At 48.7% G+C, this 21,436-nt stretch overlaps 1 protein-coding gene across 1 annotated transcript in view; it reads right to left on the bottom strand.

The window, feature by feature from the left end:
• The window catches only part of LOC129683262 (uncharacterized), a 144,415-nt gene that overhangs the window by 12,278 nt on the left and 110,701 nt on the right, over positions 1-21,436 (bottom strand). Inside the window, 7 exon segments of the mRNA XM_055615877.1 lie at positions 815-967; positions 1,522-1,656; positions 1,880-2,032; positions 4,953-5,120; positions 5,779-5,832; positions 7,002-7,151; positions 14,300-14,409. Of these exon segments, the coding sequence (XP_055471852.1) occupies positions 815-967; positions 1,522-1,656; positions 1,880-2,032; positions 4,953-5,120; positions 5,779-5,832; positions 7,002-7,151; positions 14,300-14,409 (923 nt within the window).

The following is a 21,436-nucleotide window of genomic DNA, read 5'->3' as shown; positions in this document are numbered from 1 at the left end:
AGAAAGAAAGAAAGAAAGAAAGAAAGAAAAAAAGAAAGAAAGATGAAACTGAGCATGATACGAGCCAGCCTGAGCTATAAAGCAAGACTATGTCTCAACAAAACAAACAAGTGAAAATGGGAGAGAAGAAAGAGGAAGAGGAAGAAAGTGTAGTGCCAATTTGGAATTTGTTTGTGTTCCAGCTGAATGAAAATGAGGATAGACCACTCCTAGGTATGGTTGGGGAGAAGGTTTTCATTGTAGATATGAGGGAGAGAACAGCTGGAGGCATCTGGAAGACTCTAGAGCAGAGAGAGAAAGCAGTAGACTAGACAAGGCCAACAGACTGAACTGGGACATGAGAGGATAGGAGGATGGGGAGAGGGAGAGAGGAAGAGAGGAAGCAAAGAGAAGAAACCTAGAGAGAGCCGAGAACCAAGAGAGCAAAAGAACTCATGACCCAAAGGGCTGGTTATATAGAAGAAAAGAAGAAGTTGGGAAAAGGAAAGCAAAGCTCAAGGGCTGCAGAGGCTTGGTAGAGGGAGGCTGAGGGTCTTGGGGATTGGGAGAAGTGAGGGGTTCTGGGAAGGGGGATGAGAAGTGTTGAGAGGAGCCAGAACTCTGTAACAGGTATTTAAGATGCTGGGAGAACCTGCCTTGCTATGTTAAAAGGCGTCTCAGCCGCTTGTCCTGGGTTTCTTAGGGGAACCAACATCATGCTTCTCGAATCGGTGTTATTCTACATGCTAGGAAGCTCTGGTGACTGTTCCCCAGTAGCCACTGTGTCCCTTCTCCTGGCCATGCTCAGGTTGGCTAGCTCTGGGGCTCTAGGTACCTGGGTATTCTGCTGCCTCCACAGCTTCCTGTTGTCAGTCTGAGCTTTGGTCAGGGCCTGCCTGGCAGCCAGCAGCTGCTGCTGAAGTAAAGCCACTTCTTGCTCTGCCATTAGCTTGATTCTCAAGCACTCCTTTTTCCTGTGAATAGATTCCTGCAAACATTGCAAGCACAGTGAGACAGGAAGTCAGTTTCTTTTCTGCGGTTTTAGTCTCAAGCTTTAGCTAAGACCTCTGGCCCTTCTTTAGCACTTATAAAATGGAGCTCTCACTGGTTGTTGCTTGTGTGAATTTAGTTATGGATAGCCGGACAGATCAGAGTAAATCCAGATTCTGGGAAAGTGTAACTTCCCAAACCACTACCAATATGTGCTTTGCTTTCAATGTGTTTAAAGCAAACTCTCCTCTATTTTGTTATCTCATTTCCCTCAGATTATCACAGACAAAATCCAAAGCTAGCAGCCTGGTGCCCTTAATAAACATCTCCCTTTTGTCTCTTCCCTTTCATCTCTATGCCTGGTTGTGCCTGTCTGTTTTCTATTTCGCCCAAGGCTCTAAGGTTGCCTATTCTCAGGGGAGGTGGAAACTGCCAATTGCTAGATTCTTTAGCACGGCTGGACCTGCCACCTGCCACCCGCATGGCAGCTGCAGAAGTATGGCTGGTGAGTGTGCTGGGGGTGCGGGGAAAGGGCCTCTCTTCAAAGCTCACCTTCTCTGCTCTGCTCAACTGACGGCTGAAGTGTGCCTGCTGCACAGCCAGACGCCAGCGGCCCAGGCTCCGAGCTTTGCACACTAGAGCAGTCAGGGTGCTGCTGCTGTCCGGCTCCAAGGCATGCAGCTGCTCCTGCCAAGAAGGCCTGCTTTTAGAAAAGGCCACTCTCAGTCCTTTTTCCCTTCAGAAGGGCATGGCTCCTAATACCAGAAGCATGCCTTCCAGAAAGGCATCCGACCAGGTGGAGCCCCTGTCCCCCACCCTTTAAAACGTTGGCTACAGTGCTTTGGGGAGACCCTTGTGGAATGCCGGGTGGGCTGGATGCTGGGAAGAAACGCAGCATGAGATCACGAACTTTGGCTGTGTTCTCTTTCGTTCCTTCCCCAGGTCTGGCAGAGCCCCAGGTTTTCTTTAGCTGCTTCACGCTGGCAATCCCTTCAGCTCTCACTTCCCCGATGAGCTCACGCACTTTCTGGATCAAATCAAACTGGTTTTTGTCCAGCTGCTCCTGAAAATTGCAGATTTGGGTTAAGGAAGTCCAATGGGTTTGTGTGGCGTGAAGGGCAGGATTAAAACGCCCTCTGTCTAGACAGTTTTCTTCACATGTACTACAAGGCAGGTACATTAGGGGCCCTTAAGCGTTGTCTTTAATCAACACAGTTCCATCTTATTTTCACCTACATGTCCTGGAGCGTGCCTTGCTTGTCGACACCAAGGCAAGTTGAGGACAGTGGGTTGTTAAGCATGTGGACTGTGTGAGGGGGGAAACTGGCTTGGAGCTAGAATGAGGTCAAGATGTGTCCAGACCCTGAAGATCTCAATCTTGAGACAGCAGGAGTAAGGGTCGCTCCCTCTCCATCTGTGCCTACATGCCCCGGCATGCCCCTGCACACCTTGTGACCCCCCCAACCCCCACCACCTCAGCCCCAGCCAGTGATACCCACTCACCCGGAAACCCCTACGCACTTCCCCAAGGTCCTTATCCCCCCCCCCAATAAAAAGAACTGTATCACTGGGACAGCTGTATTCCCCAAAGGGCTGAATCACTGAAAGAACTCTATGGGAGAAGGCTTTGTCCCTCCGGGCATTCACCGCTAGACTGGGATTCTGCAACCCCACCCCCCCAAGCTAAGCTTCATCCCTCAAGTCCTGCACCTGTACCCTTGGGTACCTGGACACTCAGAGGGAAAGAAACAGGATCCGGGTCTCAGTCCGACAGTGGGGAGAACCATGTGTGGTAACAGAGAGAAAAATCTACTGGCTAAATCAGGAAATCAGGTTAGTTAGAAAAGATGGAATTTTTTATTTTTATTTTTTGGCTCCCAGATTGTCTCAGAGCAGAACCTAATGACACTCTCATTGTAGATGAGCAACTACTGAGAAATTTCATTAAATATAGATAAGTGAGGGAAGACGATGGGCTGGCTGCCTCCCTGGACTCCAGGGGAAACCTGGGTATGAGATGTTCTGTTCTGAATGGCTGTGGCTAATGATGACACAGAACTCTTATGTAAGCATAACTGCAGACTCAGGCCTGCGAACTGAATCATGGTCTACCCAAATTCACGTATTCAACCTCAGATGCCTGCAGAGACAAGATCTTTTTGAGGTTAAAAGAAGGTCATAGGAGTGGGTGCCTGTCCCAGGGACACTGTGCTCTGTAAGAGCAGAGAAGGTCACCTTTTTCTTTCTCTCTGCGGGGAGAAGGCTCTAACCCTGTTCTCTGACTCCTGGTTTCTGGAACCATGAGAAAATAAACTTCTGTGCTTTGGCTGTCTGGTCTGTGGCATTCTGTCATGGCAGCCCAAACAGACTAAGATGCTCAAGAGTCCTGGGCCTGAGAAATGCGAATATTAGCATCCTTCTCATCTCTGAACCACTTCCTCGGAGAGGAAGGCAGGAGGACAATGCCCAGTTAGAAACTGTCAGGAAGCCTGGCCGCTGGTTACCAGTGGGAAAATCGCCATTACCCTGGGACCAGGGAGTTGGGCAAGGATTCCCTATTTCTGGGGATTTGGTAGAACTCCTTCAGTCTGGGAAAACTTTAGAGCACTCTTTATCTTTTTATGCCCGCATGATTGCCCAGGAAAGCAAGCCTTCATAGACTCCTCCCGAAGACTCTAGGCCCAGTACAGCTTGAATTTGGTCTTCTAATATTTGTAATCATTTGTATTTTCCAAGGAAGAAGAACTCTGTAATACTCCCTGGAAAGGCAAAGCTAGAGCATTGTGGGAGTCTCCTGCTAATTAAACAACCCCGGGGTCTGTCCTGGAGCTCCCAGAGAGGGGAAGGCAGTAAGGGAATACATGGGGCTGGCTCTAGAAAGCATCCAGTAATGCAGAAGAGGGCTGGGGAAAGAAAGCTGTGGACTTGGGGCATCATAGGCGTGTGCGGAAATTCACAGGCCAGCGGGACCAAGCTCCCCGATTTTAGGCATAGGATATCTGTCTCCCCGACGCTCCGACAACTTTATACAGTGACTAGCTTCCAAAATGATGTAACATGGAGTTTCATCACTCCTCTTTTTTGGGGGTTAGGGGGGAGCTTGTTTGAGATGTTGATAGCTCCCTAATTCTAAACGTGGCAGAAAGGCAGAGGGCATGTTAAGGGTTTAGCTGGGTCCGTGACAGCTCGTTCAGATACTGAGCCCGCCCAACAGGCTCTCAGGCAGCCGCTCAGTCTGCTCAAGCCTGGCAACTCTGACGTTCTTTGCCCACCTCCTTGGGTGTCTCACTCAACGGAAATAACAGTGATAGACACTGGTGGGAAGTTAAAGCCAAATGCTGCCTCTTTCCAGCAGCAGCTAGATGTGGAATAAACAACTCAGCTATCGAAAACCTAGTGTCTATCCTGAGCGAGTAATGACAAGTCAGGCTGGTGTCGGCTCAGAGGGCGAAGGCGCAGGCCACCGTGCCTGACGGCCGAAGTTTGATTCCTGGGAGCCACAAGGTAGAAGGAAGAAGAGCCGGCTTCCACAAGTTGCCATCTGACTTTCACGTGTGTGCTGTGGCCTGTGCATACTAACACATGACAAACACACACAGATGTCGGAATAACAAAATGAAACAAGGACAACCCACTGTTGATTCTCGCTGCAGCAGAATCTCCCAGCTGGCCAGGTGCGGTGGTGCCCAATCTATAGTCTATATAATTTATAATCTATATAATCTATAGTGGTCTATAATCCCAGCTGAAGGGAGGCTGAGGCAGGAGCATTGCTTTGACTTTGAGGTTGACATGGGCTATATAGCAAGTTCCAGGCCAGCCAGGACTACATAACAAGACCATATCTCAACAGAACAAAACCCCCAACCAAAAGAAACTTTCCAGCTAGAAATTTTAGGGGCTCAAGAATCTCTTGGAACCTCAAAGTCCATTCCACTATGGGTCCCTGGGTTTGCAGCCATGGGGCTTTCCAGGTCATTCACCTTTATGTGTGAACAGCTCATAAACAAAGCCTGCACCAACGCTCTGTATTCTTCCTGGACTTCTTTCCTAATCTGGTTCTTCAGATCCAGATTCTCCTCTTCCAGGTCGGTGAGCTTCGCTCTCAGAGCAGTGATTTCCATGATCATGTCGTGACTGAGATCTGCAACCTAGCATTACAAATAATGCAGAATATTCAACATGACGTATGGGGAGCAGCAAAGGGATTCCAAGTAACAGAATAGGTCCTGCTAGACTAGCACAGTCTCCATTTGCAGTCGCATGAAGGCAAAGAGCCAACCGTGTAGAGGCGGCTCAACAGTCCTGGGCAGTGTCAGACACATCTAACACTCATGTGCCTCTGCCTCCCTTGTGCTGTGGTGAAAGGCCCTCACCCTGCATAGACCATTCTTAAGATGATGAATGAGTGAGCTCCAAAGAGCTGGTACTTTATCACAGCACCTCTGATAAGCCGTTCAACAGTCTCGGCCTTTGTCTCCACACTGGCCTTCCCTGGAGCCCTCAATCAAATGCTGTTTGTTTCATTTTTTGAAATGCACCCTAACTGGCATTTTAAAAAAACTATCAATGCCCACAAAATTCAAAATAACAAAACCACAAAATAACAAAACCAACCCCCTCCCCAAACAATACATTACGAAGACAACTTAAAAAAAAAAAACTTAAGAAAAAAATTACCCCTTAGGAAGAGCATTTAACCCAAAATGAAATTATAGTAATTGAGTGTGCACGCTTGGGCCCCTGTGGACGAGATTTCTGCAGGCAACATGAGCTTCCGGTAGACGAAGAGTGTAGTAACTGACCTACCTGGCCAACACAGTCTTCAGGAGGAACTTGACTTTCTCGAAGCAAGTCTGCTTCCTGAGGAAGAGAAAGCAGGGCTCAGCTCAACTCGCACACACGACCTTACCTTACGCACGCGTACACACAGGCACACGCAGGAATGAATGCACGCACGCGGGCACTGCAGCGCACTTGCAACCCTTCCTGTTAGTGTCTACACAGCCTCATTCCAAGATCCGCTGGCCCCTGCCCCTGCTCCTGCTCCTGACAGTAGCTTGGCCCCTTGGTAGACGTTGGGATCTCTGTCTCCATGTCTCCCTCCCTGCACTTCTTCCCCTACCTCATGTTTTCCAGGCTGGCCTTGAACTTAGTATATGGCTGAGGGTGATCCTAACCCTCTCATCTTCCTGACTTCCAAGTCCTGGGGTTACGAGGCTGCACCGCTATGGGCTGTTAAACTTTGGAGTTTCTAACAAAACATCAGGAGACAACCCGCAAGCCAGGACGAGCGGGACATGCTCGGAATCCCGGCTCTGGGAAGGCAGACACAGGTGGATCCCTGCGGCTTGCTGGCCAGCTAGCCAAGCTGAATTGGCAGATGAACATGTACACCTATGCACACACAAATTAAAATTATAGAAAAAACAAAACAAACAAACAAACAAACAAACAAAAACCTACAACGTGGCTTCCAGGCTTCCACAATGATGCAGAGCTCAGCTACGGGGAAGTCAGCAAGTGTGGGCAAGCCCGGAACTCGCTGACTGATACTTTAATGCTTCATTCAGTTTTTTGGACACTTTCATATTTTCCCCTTGAGTGTAAAATAAAATTATATGGATCTTCAGATCCAACCTATTTCCAAACAATGACTATTCTGATGGGCACTGGGACTCAGTTTCAAGAAGGTCTCATCACTGAAACCGACTCCTGATATGAAGATACACACACACACACACACACACACACACACACAAAGGCTCACTCCATTTATTGATCACCTCTTGTATCCATGGTAACCCTCTAAAGCCTACATCCCAGTGCTGCTATGACTGTCACCTTAGCAACCGAGAATGCCAGGGTCCAAGAAAAGGAACCAATGGGAGAGAAAGTTCGGGGCATGTGCCATTTTCCCCCAGATTTGGCGTAAGAACAGCTCTGCTCACTTGCTCAGAGTTTCTTTGCCTAGTGACCCTGGGGCCTCCACGGCCACACACTTTCTCCTTACCAGCTCTCCGGGTACCTACCTGCTCCTTCTGGCTGAGCTTCTCCCTGGCGTGTTGCAGCACATGCTCGTAACACATGGAGTAGGTCTCGAAGTTGCTGCGTTCTCTTGCCATCACATCGCAACCCAAGGAGAGGAGGCAGGCTTCAAGGTGCTCCCTCCTGAAAGTGATCTGAAAGGCAGTGGTGTCTCTCTCAGGAGCTCCACCAGGACTTCTGGCAGCCACACCAGGTCAGGGCTCGGCGGGGATAGGGGGTTGTTGCTTTGGCTCACGGACACATTTTCATTTCCCCTCAACACAGAACCCTTGGTTGGCTCAGGTCCTGCGAGGCCTCTTTTAGCTCTGCTCTGAACATCTGCAGAGCTGAGAGCAAGAGAAGAATCAGAGGCTGGCCTATTGTGCAAAATTTAGTTCTACCTTCAAAGAAGACAAACTCAGTGGCTGGGTTTGAACTTGTTGCAGAGAAAGCTCTTGGAAGATTGTAGGTTGCAGCTTGGGCTTGACCCCACAAGATCTCAGATACACACACAGGCACTTCCAGAAACCACTTGGAGCTCTATGATGAAGTGTGGAGACAGGGAGAGCAGCTCCCCAGTCAGAGTTCACAGTCTGATCCCCTCACCTTCCTACCTCAGGACCCCAACATGCCTGAACGGTGTACTCTTCACCTTGCCCATCCAAACCACCTGGCCCTCTCTCTACACAGCTGCCTCTCGTCTCTGCCACACCAGAAACCACCTCACCAGTGAGGTCTATTCTCCCTCTGGGGAATACAGTCCAGGGAGGAGACACATGTAGGTCTAGATCAGCGGTTCTTGACCTATGGGTGGCAGATGACCCTTTGACAGGGGTCGCCTAAGACCATCAGAATACACAGATGATTCATAGCAAAATTACAGTTAAGAAGTAGCAACAAAAATAATGTTACAGCTGTGGGCTCACCACAACATGCAGAACTATATTAAAGGGTCTCAGCATTAGGAAGGTTGACAACTGCTGGTCCAGATGGAAGGCTGGGGTTTCCCCGTGGACATGTCCCTATGTCCCAGGGAGAGGGCAAGCTGGGGGAGGTGCTTTCTGAAGTGTGGGGCATCTTGTTCTGTTCTAAAGCACATGGTTCTCTTCTTGTAGGAGACTGGGTACACTCCTGTAGGGAGTCATGACGGGACAGAGGAAAGAATCACCTCCCAGCAGCTTAGATTTGGGCTCTGGAGAGAACTGGGAGCCTGTCTGGGAAAGGCAGGACCCATGAGTCTGCCCCCATTCATCTCATTTGCTCTGATGAAACAGTGGTCAGAAGTAATTTTCAGAGGAAAGGATTTCCTTCACTTACACTTCTGGGTGACCGTCTGTCCTTAAGGAAGTCAGGGCAGGGCGATTAGCAGGAACTCAAAGCAGAATGCACAGAGGAGCAGTGCTTACTGGCTCGCTCTCTGGCCCACCTCCTGATGCCCCAGGCTTAGTCATCACTCTTACACAGCCCAGCATCACATGCCTGCTGTGGTGATGCCCACAGTACATCCTGCAAAAATTATCTGTCAAGATGGTTCCCCGCAGGCACGCCCACAGGTCTGTGTGATGAAAGCAACCCCTCACTCAAGGGTCTGTCTTCTCAGGTGACTCTAGGTTGTGTCAGGTTGACAATAGAAACCAGCCAACGTTGTGTTTGATTGAGCAAAGGTGTGTGTCCCTCTGTGTCTGAGTCAGTACCTGTGTGTGTATCTGAGATCTTGCGGGGTCAAGCCCAAGCTGCAACCTATGATCTTCCATGAGCTTTCTCTGTGACAATTTCAAAACCAGCCCAGCGCCCCAGCTGCGGTTTTTGTGGGGGAGTAACTGGACTTCTGAGGGTTGAGGCTTCATCAGAGTGATGGAATCAGGACTTGATGGCACTATTCAGAAGTCATGGAAATAGAATGTGATGCTTAGACAGAGAGAGAGCAGGTCTCTGGGGCTGTGGCCTAGAAGAGGCAATCTTGGCCCAGTCTCCTTATTCTGTTTCTTTGCTTCCTGGCTGCCTTGAGACAAGCAGCTTCCCTGTGCTACGCTCTTCCTCCATATTTCTGTCGTGCCACAGGCCCAAGAGCAACCAAGCTAGCTCATGTGAACTCCTGAAACCATGAGTTAAAACAAACTACTTCCCTTTCAAATTATGTTGGGAATTGTGTCACAGTGGAGAGATGAAAGCACAATGAAATTGTACAGAGAGTTAACGCAAACAGATCTTACTATGCTTTCTAGTAGAAGAAAGGTACCCCACCCTCTGCCACCACCCTGCCACCCTCTGCACTTTTGGGCAATGAGCTTGAGGAAGCTATGGACGCAATGCCAAGGATACAGGAGCTTTTAAAAGCATGAAGAAAAAGCTTAGTGATGGCAAAGTGAACTTTCTGGTTTACTCTGCTGAAGGCTTGAAGCCAGGAGGATCCATGGCCTGGAGGTCAGTGAGGGTGTGGCCAGTGACCTCACCTCAGGTCATGCTGGAAGCCCCGCCCAGTGACTCACCCTTTACTGGCTTGGGAATCCTTCCCCAAGTGAGCACAAGCCAAGGAGGCCTATACTAGCTGTCTAACAATCACCATCCTGGACCTTCCCAGATTAACTTCCTGCCGCCATAGCCCTTGAAGATGTGGGCTGGCCCACTGTCATTGCCATGTCCCTTCTTCATGGGCTCCCTCACCAGGAGAGGTTTTCCACAGCAGGAGTGAGGAGCCCCTGTTGAGTTTGGATGGCGTTATGAGGCGAGGGTCGTCAGAACTCTGCCCTTAAGAACCTCCCAAGGCTAGCTAGAGACAGCGCCCTGCTTCTTTCTCCCAGGAGGCTCCAAGAGGCAACAGCTGTTGGGCAGAGGGATCCTCTCCAGGGGCTCGGCTCAAGCACAGAGCTCTGGGAGCAACCTGAAAGCAGGGTGAGGGGGTGAGGTACACTCACAGGAACGGGGGATCGGGGTGCGTGCCTGAGATGGGTCCTCACGGTGGGTGCTGTGGATGGCAGGTGAAAAAGAAAGGCTCCAGGTAGACTTTACACACTGCACTCAGCCTGCAGCTGAAACAGGTTTCACCCTCCCACCTCCCCCACATTGGCCCAGGTTTCCCCAGCGAGCACCACCGCCCTCCTCTGGACTGGCTCTATGAGGCATTTAAACCTGAATTTGGCTACGGTGTTGGCTGAAGGAACAGTAGCTTGCCCTGTGCACTGATTCTTCAAGAGAGCCAGTCCTGGGTGAGGCCAGGGCTTATTATGTGTTCCCTGGCTTCATAGGCATGTGCCGCCCCACCCACCACAACAGTTTGTTTAGTATCAGGCACAAAAGTATTTTGGAGGTCCCTAAGATACTGAGTCTGCTGGTGAGTTCCCACTGGCTCTGAGACTGGCTCCCAGGGGCTGCACACAGGGCCACTCAGCCCTGTCCCCTGCTCCAGCGCATTCCCCTCCCCTGCCCTCCTGTGCCTTCCTTCCCCTGCCTGCCTTCATTTTGCCAGCTCCTCCTTGTGCTTCAAGATTTGGCCTTAACAACACCTCTGTCAGGAAGACCCACCCTGGCTTCCATTCGCCCTCTTCCCATACATAAATAAATGTATCTAAAAATTAATTTTTTTTCTTTTTTTAATAAGCTCCAGTTCTGCCTCAAAGGGCGGGGGGGATATTAGAACTGGTGATGGCTGGACGGAAGCTGGGTTTCTAGAAACTGGAAAGAGACTAGACAACACAAGGTTTTTTGTTTGTTGTTTGTTTTTGTTTTTTCAATCTGCCAGATTCACCTGACTGTCTTCGGAAACAGAGCAGACAGTCTCCCTGGCTTTCAGCAGGATGCCTGAGAAGAGGACTGGGAGAATATGACCGGACGGCAGAATAACTGCGCACGATCCTGGCCCGTGGCATATCCGGTCTGAGACAGCTGCACAGCCTGGGAGGTCTAGCGTGGGCCGTGTGGGAACTTGGGGTCCTGTCCTGTCTTCACGGCTACTAATGACTTCAGGGAGGCTGCTCAGAGTGGGCTGGAAGAGTAACCAGATGCCAAAAACGCAGCTCTTTAAAGAGCTCAAGAGGACCAAAGAATGGACCAAAGTGATCAAGAACAAGACAGATGGCAGGGCGGGCAGTATGGTGTCTGAGTACCACATGCAGGCCTCAGGGGCAGCTCACCGCGCCAGGGTGATATGGCTGCCCAACCCAGCACACTTCCAGGCAGTAGTCCAAGAGCAACATTGAGGCCAAGGTCACTGTGAGCCGAGTAGGCAAGCTAGAATTTAAAGAAGACTGACCAGGATGCCCAGTGTGTGCCTACCAAACAGTGGTGGGCTTATTTAGGAGAGGGCTGGTGGGCTGAGGACCCCCAGGCTCTGCCCAATCTGCTGTGTATGGAATCAACCGGTAAAGGGATTCAGGAAAGCTCTGCTTCCCGGTTGGCATGTTCTGAGGAAAGGGGCACAACAGATGCGCAGCCCACCACCCCACAGGACACCCGCTTTGACTAGTCTTCCTGAGCAAGGCCCCCCTGCGGAACCGTGAAGAAACTCCACCGCCCTGGCAATGGCTCTAACGGGTCTGGGATATCTGAAGACCCACTCTCGGGGACAGGACCATCATCTGTGGCTCTCCCGGGTCAGACCGATGGCGAAGATCTACGTACAGGGAAGGCCAAATACAACTTAGTAACAGCTGACCAAACACAAGCGGGGGCAATTTGTTTGAGCGAGTTCTCGGTTCCCGGAGGCAGCACAAGGGGTTGGTGGAGTGCCAGGCATGGACCTGAGAGGAGACGAGCTTCACCAACACCAATGCCCTGCCTTCCAGTCCTACATTTCCTTCCTGCAGATGTTATCCGCACAGGGGTGTGATGGCACCTAACTGTGACCCAGCAGCTGGGAGATGGGAGCAGGTCAAAGGTCAGCTGGAGGCCGGCCAGGGCTACACATTGAGATCCTGTCTCAAAATGAAAACCTCATTCCATCCCCTACAAAAAAAAAAAAAAAAAAAAAAAAAAAAATCAAACATCCTTATCCTCAGTGATGGGGTGAGCAACAGGCCACACATACAGAGGTCTGTAGGAGCAGGAGTTCATATATGTGCATGTGTGTATACACATACATGTATCATGTATATGCATACATATATATATCATAAAACTTATTCTTTTAACTGTCATCAAATATAAAGTAATGGCACCACGGCTACCACATCGACAAATTCCTTTTCATCTCACATGATGAAATCGGGACCCACTGGATGCTAATTTGCCCCTCCTATCCCTACCTCTGGGAACCACCATCCAACCTTTTTTTTTTTTTTTTTTTTTTTTTTTCCCTCTGTGAGTCTGACACTTTGGGGCACCGATAAATGTGGAAAAAAGAATTCTTTCATTCCTGACTCATTTTACTCCGCAGGTGTCCTTGTGGCAACACGTGTCAGAATGGACTTCTTCTTCTTCTTTTTTTTTTAAATTTTGAAGTATCTGTATATTATTCTTTTTTTATGCATGTGTGTGTGTGCCTGCGTGAGATTCCATACACCACACACAGGTAAACGCGTTTGTAAGCTGCCCGGTGTGGGTGCTGGGAACCGAACCTGGGTCCCCTGGAAGAGCAGAGAGCACTTCTAATTCCTGAGCCCACACTTCTCCGATTTAGAGTGAGCCACAGTGTGTTTAGATATACACGCCTCTGGCCCTGGGGGATGGATCCTGTCAGCAGCCCATGGGATGGTGCTTCAGTGTTTTGCTGAAGGCTAAGTGAGCGTGTGTATCGGCTGGGTGTGGAGGAAACCCATCTCCAGCCACGCTTGGGAATTCTCTACCTCATAATTAAAGACCAACCAAAGTGTTTACTATAAAAATCATGGGAACATTTCCAAAAGCTTAAGAAAAATGCAAACTTGGAGAAAGTAGTATTAAAAAAAAAAAAAAAAAAAAAAGAGCACATTTTACCTATACAGATTTCTAAAGTTTTAAATCTCATTTATTTATTTACTAATTTTTTGAAACAGAGTCGTGCTTTGTAGCCCAGGCTGGTCTAGAATTCTCATTTCCTTTCCTTTAGCTAACTAAATAACTACCTAATTAACTAGTATGTGTATATTTGTGTGTGGAGGTCAAAGGGCAACATGCTGGATTCTGTTCTCTCCTTCCTCTGTGTGGGTTCTGGGGATCAAACTCAGGTCATCGGGCTTGGCAGCAATCACCTTTACCTACTCAGCCATGTCACTGCCCCTGGCGCCGAGCTCTTTACCCCTTTCCATTATTTATTTGTGTGTGTCTCTGTCTGTCTGTCTGCCTCTTTGTATCTGTGTGCCTGCATCTCTTTGTCTCTTTGTATCTGTGCGTGTGTCTCTGTGTGTCTGTCTGTCTATGTTTTTGTATCTGTGCATCTGTGTGTGTGTGAGTGTGTGTCTGTGTGCATATACACCTGAGCATGCCATAGAGTTTGTATGTGGGTCAGATGTGGCAACTTTCAGGAGCTGGTTCTTCACTTCCACGGCGTGGGTCCCACGGATGGAACTCAGGTCATCCAGGCTTGGTTACTCACTGATCCATGCTGCTGGTCCCCTGGCCTGGAACTTTCAGTCTACCTGCCTCAGCCTTCTGAGTGCAAGGATTACAGGTGTGTGCCACCATGCCTAGCAGGACAGAATTTCTTTTTTTAAAATGGTTGGATGGAGGTAATTTTGTATGTCTCACTCCTAGCAGCGATCCTAAAACTGGTGTCCAGACACCCATGTTTGTTCTTTTCAACCTAAGAATCAGTCAAAAGGGATTCTTCTGTTGTTAGCCAACACTTCCAGCCAAGGGTAAATACTGCTAAACATTACTGTTTAGGGTATTATATGAGTCCAGGTATCTTTTCTGAAAGGACACAAAACACAAAATCACTGGTGCCACCTCTGCTGTCGAGGAAGCTGGGGTATGAATGAGATGTTACCTTTCCATGCTGATGGTCTTTGCTGGCTTTTTTCCTCAAACTGTAGGCTTGTAAAATCTTTCTGAGAGGTATCACTGGCCTTTTTGGTTTTTTTTTTCCTCTTTATTTTTTTTTTTTATGCTAGCAAATCAACAGCAGGAAATACTGCTTAAAAACCTAACTCATTCAAAAGTTCCAAGTTTGTCTTTATAAACATTTGAGCAAATTTTTTGACTAGCCAGTGTTTGTTTTCTTATTACTCCAAAATGGAGTAATTGGTGAGTGGTGGTTTTTTTTGGGGTTCAGTTTCACTAGTCATATCCTCAGGGAGAGTAGGGGCCCCCAAGGAAGGTGTTAAATGGTGGCCTTTCTCACTGGGTTTCTAATTAAAGGGAAGCACAGTGGTTCGTTTTGAATGCTTACCTCAGGTCCATTACTTTGGGAATTGTCCATTAATCTCTGTACAAATCTCTCAACTATCTGGGGCCTCCCAACTGAGAAGTTTTCTTTCATGACTTGGTGTTTCCAAAGATCTAGAAAAAAACAGATCAGCATGAACATCGCAAAACAGACTGGTGTCTTATGAGACTCCACAGCTCTCTAACAATGCCAGCACAACCTGCCACTTAGAAACGCCAGTGAGGAAGGGGAGGGAAGTATCCAGACATAGAACCATCTGCATCATGATGTGAGGGAGATCTCTAGCAAGGTTCTTAACAGAAATATTTGAGGAAGCCCTCCTAAAAACCAGTGAATGATACTTTTACTCTTGCCAAAACCCTGAAGGAAATGCTACACTGCTCTTGACGTTTCCCGATGTCCATCTTCATTAATATCCTGTCTCCGAATGATGATTTTAGTCAACACAGCTATCAGGAGTGAAGGAAGAGCAACGTGGCCGACGCACTGGAGATGAGGTATGCAGGGATTTATTCAGAGCAGTGTTACCTAGGGTGGCAGGAGTTTTGGGAAATACAGCTGTCTGTCATTCGGGGTCATTTCCAGTGAAGTACTATCAACTGTTCTCAGCAGGAAACTCTTGCAACATTGATGGAAGACTTTGGCGGTATTGGTCAGACACCAACTACATGAGGTTATTAAGTGAAAATGGCAAGGGATAGAACAGTGCATATATAGAAAAAAAGGAGCCTGTGCAGGGCTGTGGCTTCAGGAGATTTCCCGTCTTTCCTCTCTGGCATCATTTCTCTCTCCTTCCTGGACTGTTCACAGCACACACAGCCTTGCCCCTGTTTTATAAAAATCCTCCTCCCGCTTTTCCTCTCACCATCTATCTCCTCGTTTCTTTGCATCCTTTGGATGGCAAAATTCCCAGAAAGCAATGTTGTTGCTGAAACCCACTTGTCTGGTTTTCACTTCCACAAGTTTGGGGAAAGTGATTCTGTTATAAACACCCACAACTTCCTCCAAAAGTCAGTGGTCTGACTCGCCCGCCCTGGCATTTTACCCAGTTTGTAAGTTCCCTCTCACGGTGCCAATACACGGTTCAGCCCTGCTTTCCTCACTGTGTCCCACGCTTTCTTCATGGCCCGCCCTTCTCCTCACACTCCCAAGGCTCCAGGACTCGGGCTCCTCCCACTTACTCATTCCTGTGTGTTTACACATTCTCTGCCGTCTCATCCTCTCACCGATGATTTATAGTAATAGAAATAATAACAATTACCTCACGTTTAGACTGGCATCTTTTAGATTAAAGATCACTTAGAACAACTTAATTTATGCCTAATCAAGCTGTCAGTGTCCCCTCCCCAAATGGCTCCATCTACAGTTTGCCCAAGTCAAAGACAGAACTTCCATCCTGTCAATTATTCAAACCGCTCTTTTTCTCACGCTCCACGCTGTACCTGACCCATCACCACCCCCTCGGAAGTGACCCAACCTCCAACCACTTATATTTTCTCAGCTTCCGGTTTCCAGGCAAGGGCTGGAGAGATGGCACAAGCGGTCAAGCGCCTGCCTTGCAGGCAAAGGGCCTGAATTCAACGCTCAGAAAATGCCCTAAAAGTGGGTCGGGTGTGCGAGCTGCTTCGTTAGCCCATTGCTGGGGCGATGGAGACAAGCAGACCTCCGGGGCTCACTGGCCGGGAGCTTGGCCAGTGGGTGAGCTCCAGCCTAATGAGGGACCCAGTTTCAACAAGCATGTGGATGGTTTCTGGAGAGTGACACTTGACGCTGTCCCCTGGCCTCCACACACGTGTACCCGGTACACATGTGTATACATGCACACACGTTTAGACTAAAACATCATCCAGATCATGTCACTCTATACTGGGGCCTAAGGAATCTTAGGGAGACGCTGTGGCTACGTTGGAGACGCCAACTCCACCATGGCTCTCTTCTCCTGCACCCACCAGCCAGTTCCCTCCTGCTGTGGCTTCTGGATCCTCTCAGATGAGAGTTCCTGCCACATACTCCAATATTGACTGGATGATCAGGGCACAAGAGCAAGTGTCTGCTGCCATCTTCCAGAAATGGCCACTTGGTGTTTGACCAACATATATGTCTGTGTGAGGGAGTCAGATCCACTGGAATTGGAAATACAGACAGTTGTGAGCTGCTGTGAGGGTGCTGGGCCCTCTGGAAGAGCAGCCAGTGCTCTTAACTGCTGAGCCATCTCTCCAGCCCTAGACAGAAGTCTTGATTTTGAAAATGAGAATCCTTATTTCTTCTGCAGATGGCTACTCTGCAGAACAGATCTATAAATCAAGGTTCTCAATATGCTCAGGGCTTTACCAGGTCTGACAGACGAGACAGAGCTCATGATTGTCATGGAAAACTTTAGACGAGAGCTTGGATGCCTTTCCCAGTGGGCAGGGGCCCACTGAGGAGTTGTGTCTGTCACACACTTCTAGCTTGGGACCAGTTTGGGGGAAAGGGCTATCTCTGGCTCCAGCTAAGGAAAGCCTTTTCCTGGGAGCTGGAAGACTTCCCAGCCTTCTCCCTGCACTTGAGTTCAAATTAAGACACACAGCTGGACTTACAAGCTGGAGCCAGGGAGAGAGGAATTCATCCAAGGAATTCCTGGCAAGGAGAAGCCAGCCTCTACATCCGTTGTCAGCACATGTGTGTGTGGCCCTTCAGCATGAAGCAGCAGGAGGGGACTATGCCCCCCCCTCTTTCTGGAGTCTTTGCTTGATTTTTTCTCATGGCATGTTCCAGGCTAGCTTCGTCTTTGGATTCATGTCCCATCTCTCTGTGGGGTGTGCCAGGATTACTGACATGCTACGGGACCCACCTTTACATGGTTCTGGAGATTCACCTTTGTGTGACAAGGACTTTAACCCATTAGGCTCTCTCCCCAGCCTGCAGCCACAGTTTGACAGAGTTCAGAAGAGGGAGGGAGGACGCACCACCGTTGCGGTTAAATTATGATCTTTTTCTCTATTCTTTGCCCTTTGACTAAAGGAGAGTTTGATTTCTAGCCGGCCAAATCACTTCCCCTTTCTTCCTCTCCCAGAAGCACTTAGCTTGAAGCACTGCACTTCCCCCACAGAACCACTGGTTTCCTGTATGCCAGCGCTCCCTGGGTAAGCCTTGGCAGAAGTGAAAGCTGAAGGGGGGCAGCTGCCAGCCAGCGATGCTCTTTCATCTCTCCTCCCCCACAGCCAGGGACTCAAAGAGCAGGGAGCTTGAAAGGCACATTGAGCTAAGTACATGTCTTTTCTTCCTCTGGTTTTCAAACCGCTACCCCCAAATATTAATCTCCCAAGTGCTGCACTGCTTTTTGGACAGGATAGCAATAACAGCAGAGTCAAGGTTCGAGGGTCTAGATTATGGGGAAACTTTACACAAAGTTTTCCCTGAGTTTTTCAAACTTACTGTGATGGTCACTGCTGATTGTCAGCTTGTTGGGATCTAGAATGTCCTAGGAGACACACCTCTTCGCATGTCCATAAGGAAATTTCTAGAGTAGGTTCACTGAGGTGAGAGAAACCACCCTAAACGTGGCCAGCAAGAGAGGGTGGCGGTGCGCCTTGGCTGAATGTAAAGGAGAGTGAAGCCCAGCATTGTTGTTCCTCTCTCTCCCTCTTCCTCTCCCCCTCCCTCCCCCTCCTCTTGCTCTCTCTTGCTCTCCCTGATTGTGGGGGCAGTGTGGCCAGCTGCCTCATGCCCTGTCGGCATGCCATCCCTGCCACGACAGATCATAGCCTCCAACTGTGAGCCAAAAGAAACCCATTTTTCCTTGAGTTGTCGAATACTGTCACAAAAGAGAGAGAAAAGTAATTAAGACACTTATACTTTGACCTAAAACAAGCCAGGTATGGTATCCAGTATTGTAGTTTTAGCACTCAGAGGCTTAGGAAGGGCAAGTCCAAGGACAGGCTGGGCTACAGAGCGAGATCTGACTCAAGAATGAAAAAGAAAAAAAAAACAAGGCATTGGTGTTGGGGGTTGGGGATGTAGTTAGGCAGTGGAGCACTTCCTGACGTGCAGAAGCCTGAGGTTCACTCTCACCTCATCAAAAGAAGCCAATTAAAGCAGAGACTGCTTTCAAAGGAGAGGTGGCTGGAGCGCTGGGTCACCTCTCTGCAAACATGGTGTGGTTCCCAACATGCACTGTGGCTCACTCTTGGTCCCATAGTCTGTAGGCTCTGACAAATGTACGCTGTAATGTGTTAGATGGCAGTTTCTAGGCATATTTGTTTTGGGAAAAGAGTAGTTAAAGATTATGAAAATCCAAATACCTTATTTTGTAACTTTTCACAATTTTGTCCAATCTGTCATCTGCCCCAAACAACTACACCGTCATTCAGGTTTGCTTGTTTGTTTGTTTGTTTGTTTGTTTGTTTGACAGGCTGGTCTGGCACCTTCTGTGTAGTCCATGATAGCCTCAAACTTTCAATCCTCCTGCCTGTCTTCGGAGTGCTAGAATGTGAGCCACTGAGCCAGCATGGAAACGGAACTCTTGGAAAATCAGTTCACCGCAAAGTGCAGAGGGCCACAAACCGCTGGCCCTCCACTGCGCACGGCCTCTACCAGCCACGCCACAGAGTGACACGGTCACGGTCATCCCCGCTGACATTCCAGCCGCAGCAGCGGAGGGCCGGGCCGGGGTCCGTGCTGTGGACACCTGCTGTTCCACATTCAGTGAGTTGTGCTGACTGCAGAGCGGGCATCCTCATTACAGCATTGCATAGAATCATTTCCTGCCTGTGCCTGCTTTCCACGATGGCTCCCCCGGCAGCAGTACTGGCCTCAGTGGTTTCACTGCCTCAGTGATTTCGACTTTCCTAGCACGTCACAGAGTTGGAACCACACAAGGCTCCATTTTCAAAACAGCATCTTTAGTGATGAGCATTTATTCTTCCATCCATGTCATTTTTTAAAAATTATAATTACAACCTTTCCCTCTTCCCTTTCCTACCTCTAAACCATGTATCCCTCCCCAATCTCCTAATTCATAGCCTCATTTTTTCACTAGTTATTGCGCACAAACACATGTATGCATATACATATATATATTCTAAATATGCCCCGTCCAGTCTGTATGATGTTACTTATATGAATGTTGGCCGACCTTTGGGCACTGGACGACCAACTGGTGTGCTCTTTCCTGGGGAGGGCCACTTCTCCTATGCCCACCTTTTCTCAGTTGCCAGAAGCTTTTTGTGTAAGGTTGAGGCCTCGTGGTCATCTCCCTGTCCATGCCGGCATGTTCACTGGCGTCTTCCTTGTTCAGCTCACATTTGAGGAGCCGTAATGGTGAGACTTTGTGTGTGTCTGTGTGTATGTGGCTTCTGATATTACTTGGAGACACAAAGTTATAGCAAACTCCCTGATCCCCTGCTTCTTTCTGCCCTTTTTTCTGCAATGTTCCCCGAACCTTAGGTAATGTGCATTCAATCATCCTCTATGTCTGTTTACGGGTTGGTGGCTCACTCTTTCTTCATAGAGCTTCCGCCTGCCTCTGCCTCTTGAGTTGTGAGATTAAAGCCTCCAACTTGTTTCCTTTTTAGAATATTTCTTTAATTTTAAAAATTATGTATATGTTTGTATATGTACATGAATATGGGTGCCCATGGAGGCCAGAGGTGTCAGATCCCCTGGGACTGGAGTTACAGGTGTTTGTAGCCACTCAGTGTGTTTGCCAGGAACTGAACTCTGATCCTCTGGATGAGCGGGCTTCCCTTCTTACCCACTGTGCTAGTACTCCAGCCCCAAAATTTTGGGTGGGTTTTTGTTGTTGTTGTTGAACTTCTTTTGTTGCTTTTTGTTTTGAGACAAGGTCTCTCTGTGTAGCCCTGGCTGTCCTGAAATTTACTATGCGGACTGGCTCACCTGCTCTGCCTCCTGAGTGCTTGGATTAGTGTGCCCCACCACACCCAGCTTGTCTGCTTTTAATGTTTAATAATATCCTATTAGCTAGATGTACCACAGGTTAAGCAAGCCAACTTAGATTTTATAGAAATAACAGATCTCTGTCTACACACACTCTTACTTCATTGGCTTGTATAATTTTAAGTGAAATCACTTAAATTCAACGAGAACTAAAATCTGCACAAGCAGGTTTGGAGCAGAAGATGATCAAAAGGGACAAAAGCAGGTCAAAGATTGTGATTAGTCAATACTGAGTGAAAAAAAAAAAAAAAGCAAAAAAAGGAAAGGCCATGACCGCTCCTAGGTATGGTGGAGGAGAAGGTTTATTGCAGATAAAAGAGAGCACATAGCCAGAGGCAGGGAAATCTGGAAGAGTTGAGTGAACATGACCAGACTGAGCTGGGCCATGTCAGGAGAGGGGAGAAAGAATAGGAGAGAGGAGCCACCAGCCAAGAGGGGCAGCCTGAGCTAAGAGATGGCCAAGAGGGTACAGGGTAGATAAAAGGGGAAAGGACCAACATAGCAAAATGGCTGGATTATATGGGGAAGGGCAGCTTGGGGAAGGGCAGAGCAGCCCCTAGCCTGGAGAAGTTTAGGGTAGTGGGTAGAGTATGCCAGCCAGACACTGTAACAAGCAGAAAATCAGGGGTGTGAGAACCTGGGTGGCCAGAGCTCGGCATTCGTTCTCCATCTTGTATTTTGAGACAGGGTCTTCAACTGAACCCGAGTGGGCTGCCTGGACAGTGAGTTCCAGGGATCTTCCTGCCTCTACGTTTAGCGCTGGGTTAGAGACGTGCCTGGCTCTTTACATGGGCGCTGGAACTCTGAACTCAGGGCCTCCCACTTTTGTGGCAAGCACTGCGCTGACTGAGCCTTCTCTGCTGTCCATGCTTTCCTCTTTGGCAAGAACAAAGGCAAACCTGGTCTGGTCAACAGGGAAAGCAAAGAGCCTGAGGGAAAAGACTGGAGCTGCCGGTAAGCCTGCAGGATCACTCACTTCTAAGTCTCTCCAGTCCTAACTTTCTCTGAGAAGCCGCCAGCTCCAGGCTCTCCGAGGTGTCAAAGCTAAATGCGAGTCTCTGGAGAAGCCCCTGCCTCTCTTTGGAAGCCATGTCTCTTTCAGCTGCAACGAACTGTCAGTGAGTGGAGATTCCAAGGTTGCTAGGCCTGGGAGTTAGAGTGGTACCCACTCCACAGACTAAACCGAAGAAATGCACTTCCATC

This window comes from Psammomys obesus, unplaced genomic scaffold, assembly GCF_907164565.1.
Source record: "Psammomys obesus unplaced genomic scaffold, mPsaObe1.curated_primary_1811, whole genome shotgun sequence".
Lineage (NCBI taxonomy): Eukaryota > Metazoa > Chordata > Mammalia > Rodentia > Muridae > Psammomys > Psammomys obesus.
This window is presented reverse-complemented; position numbering and strand designations above follow the sequence as displayed.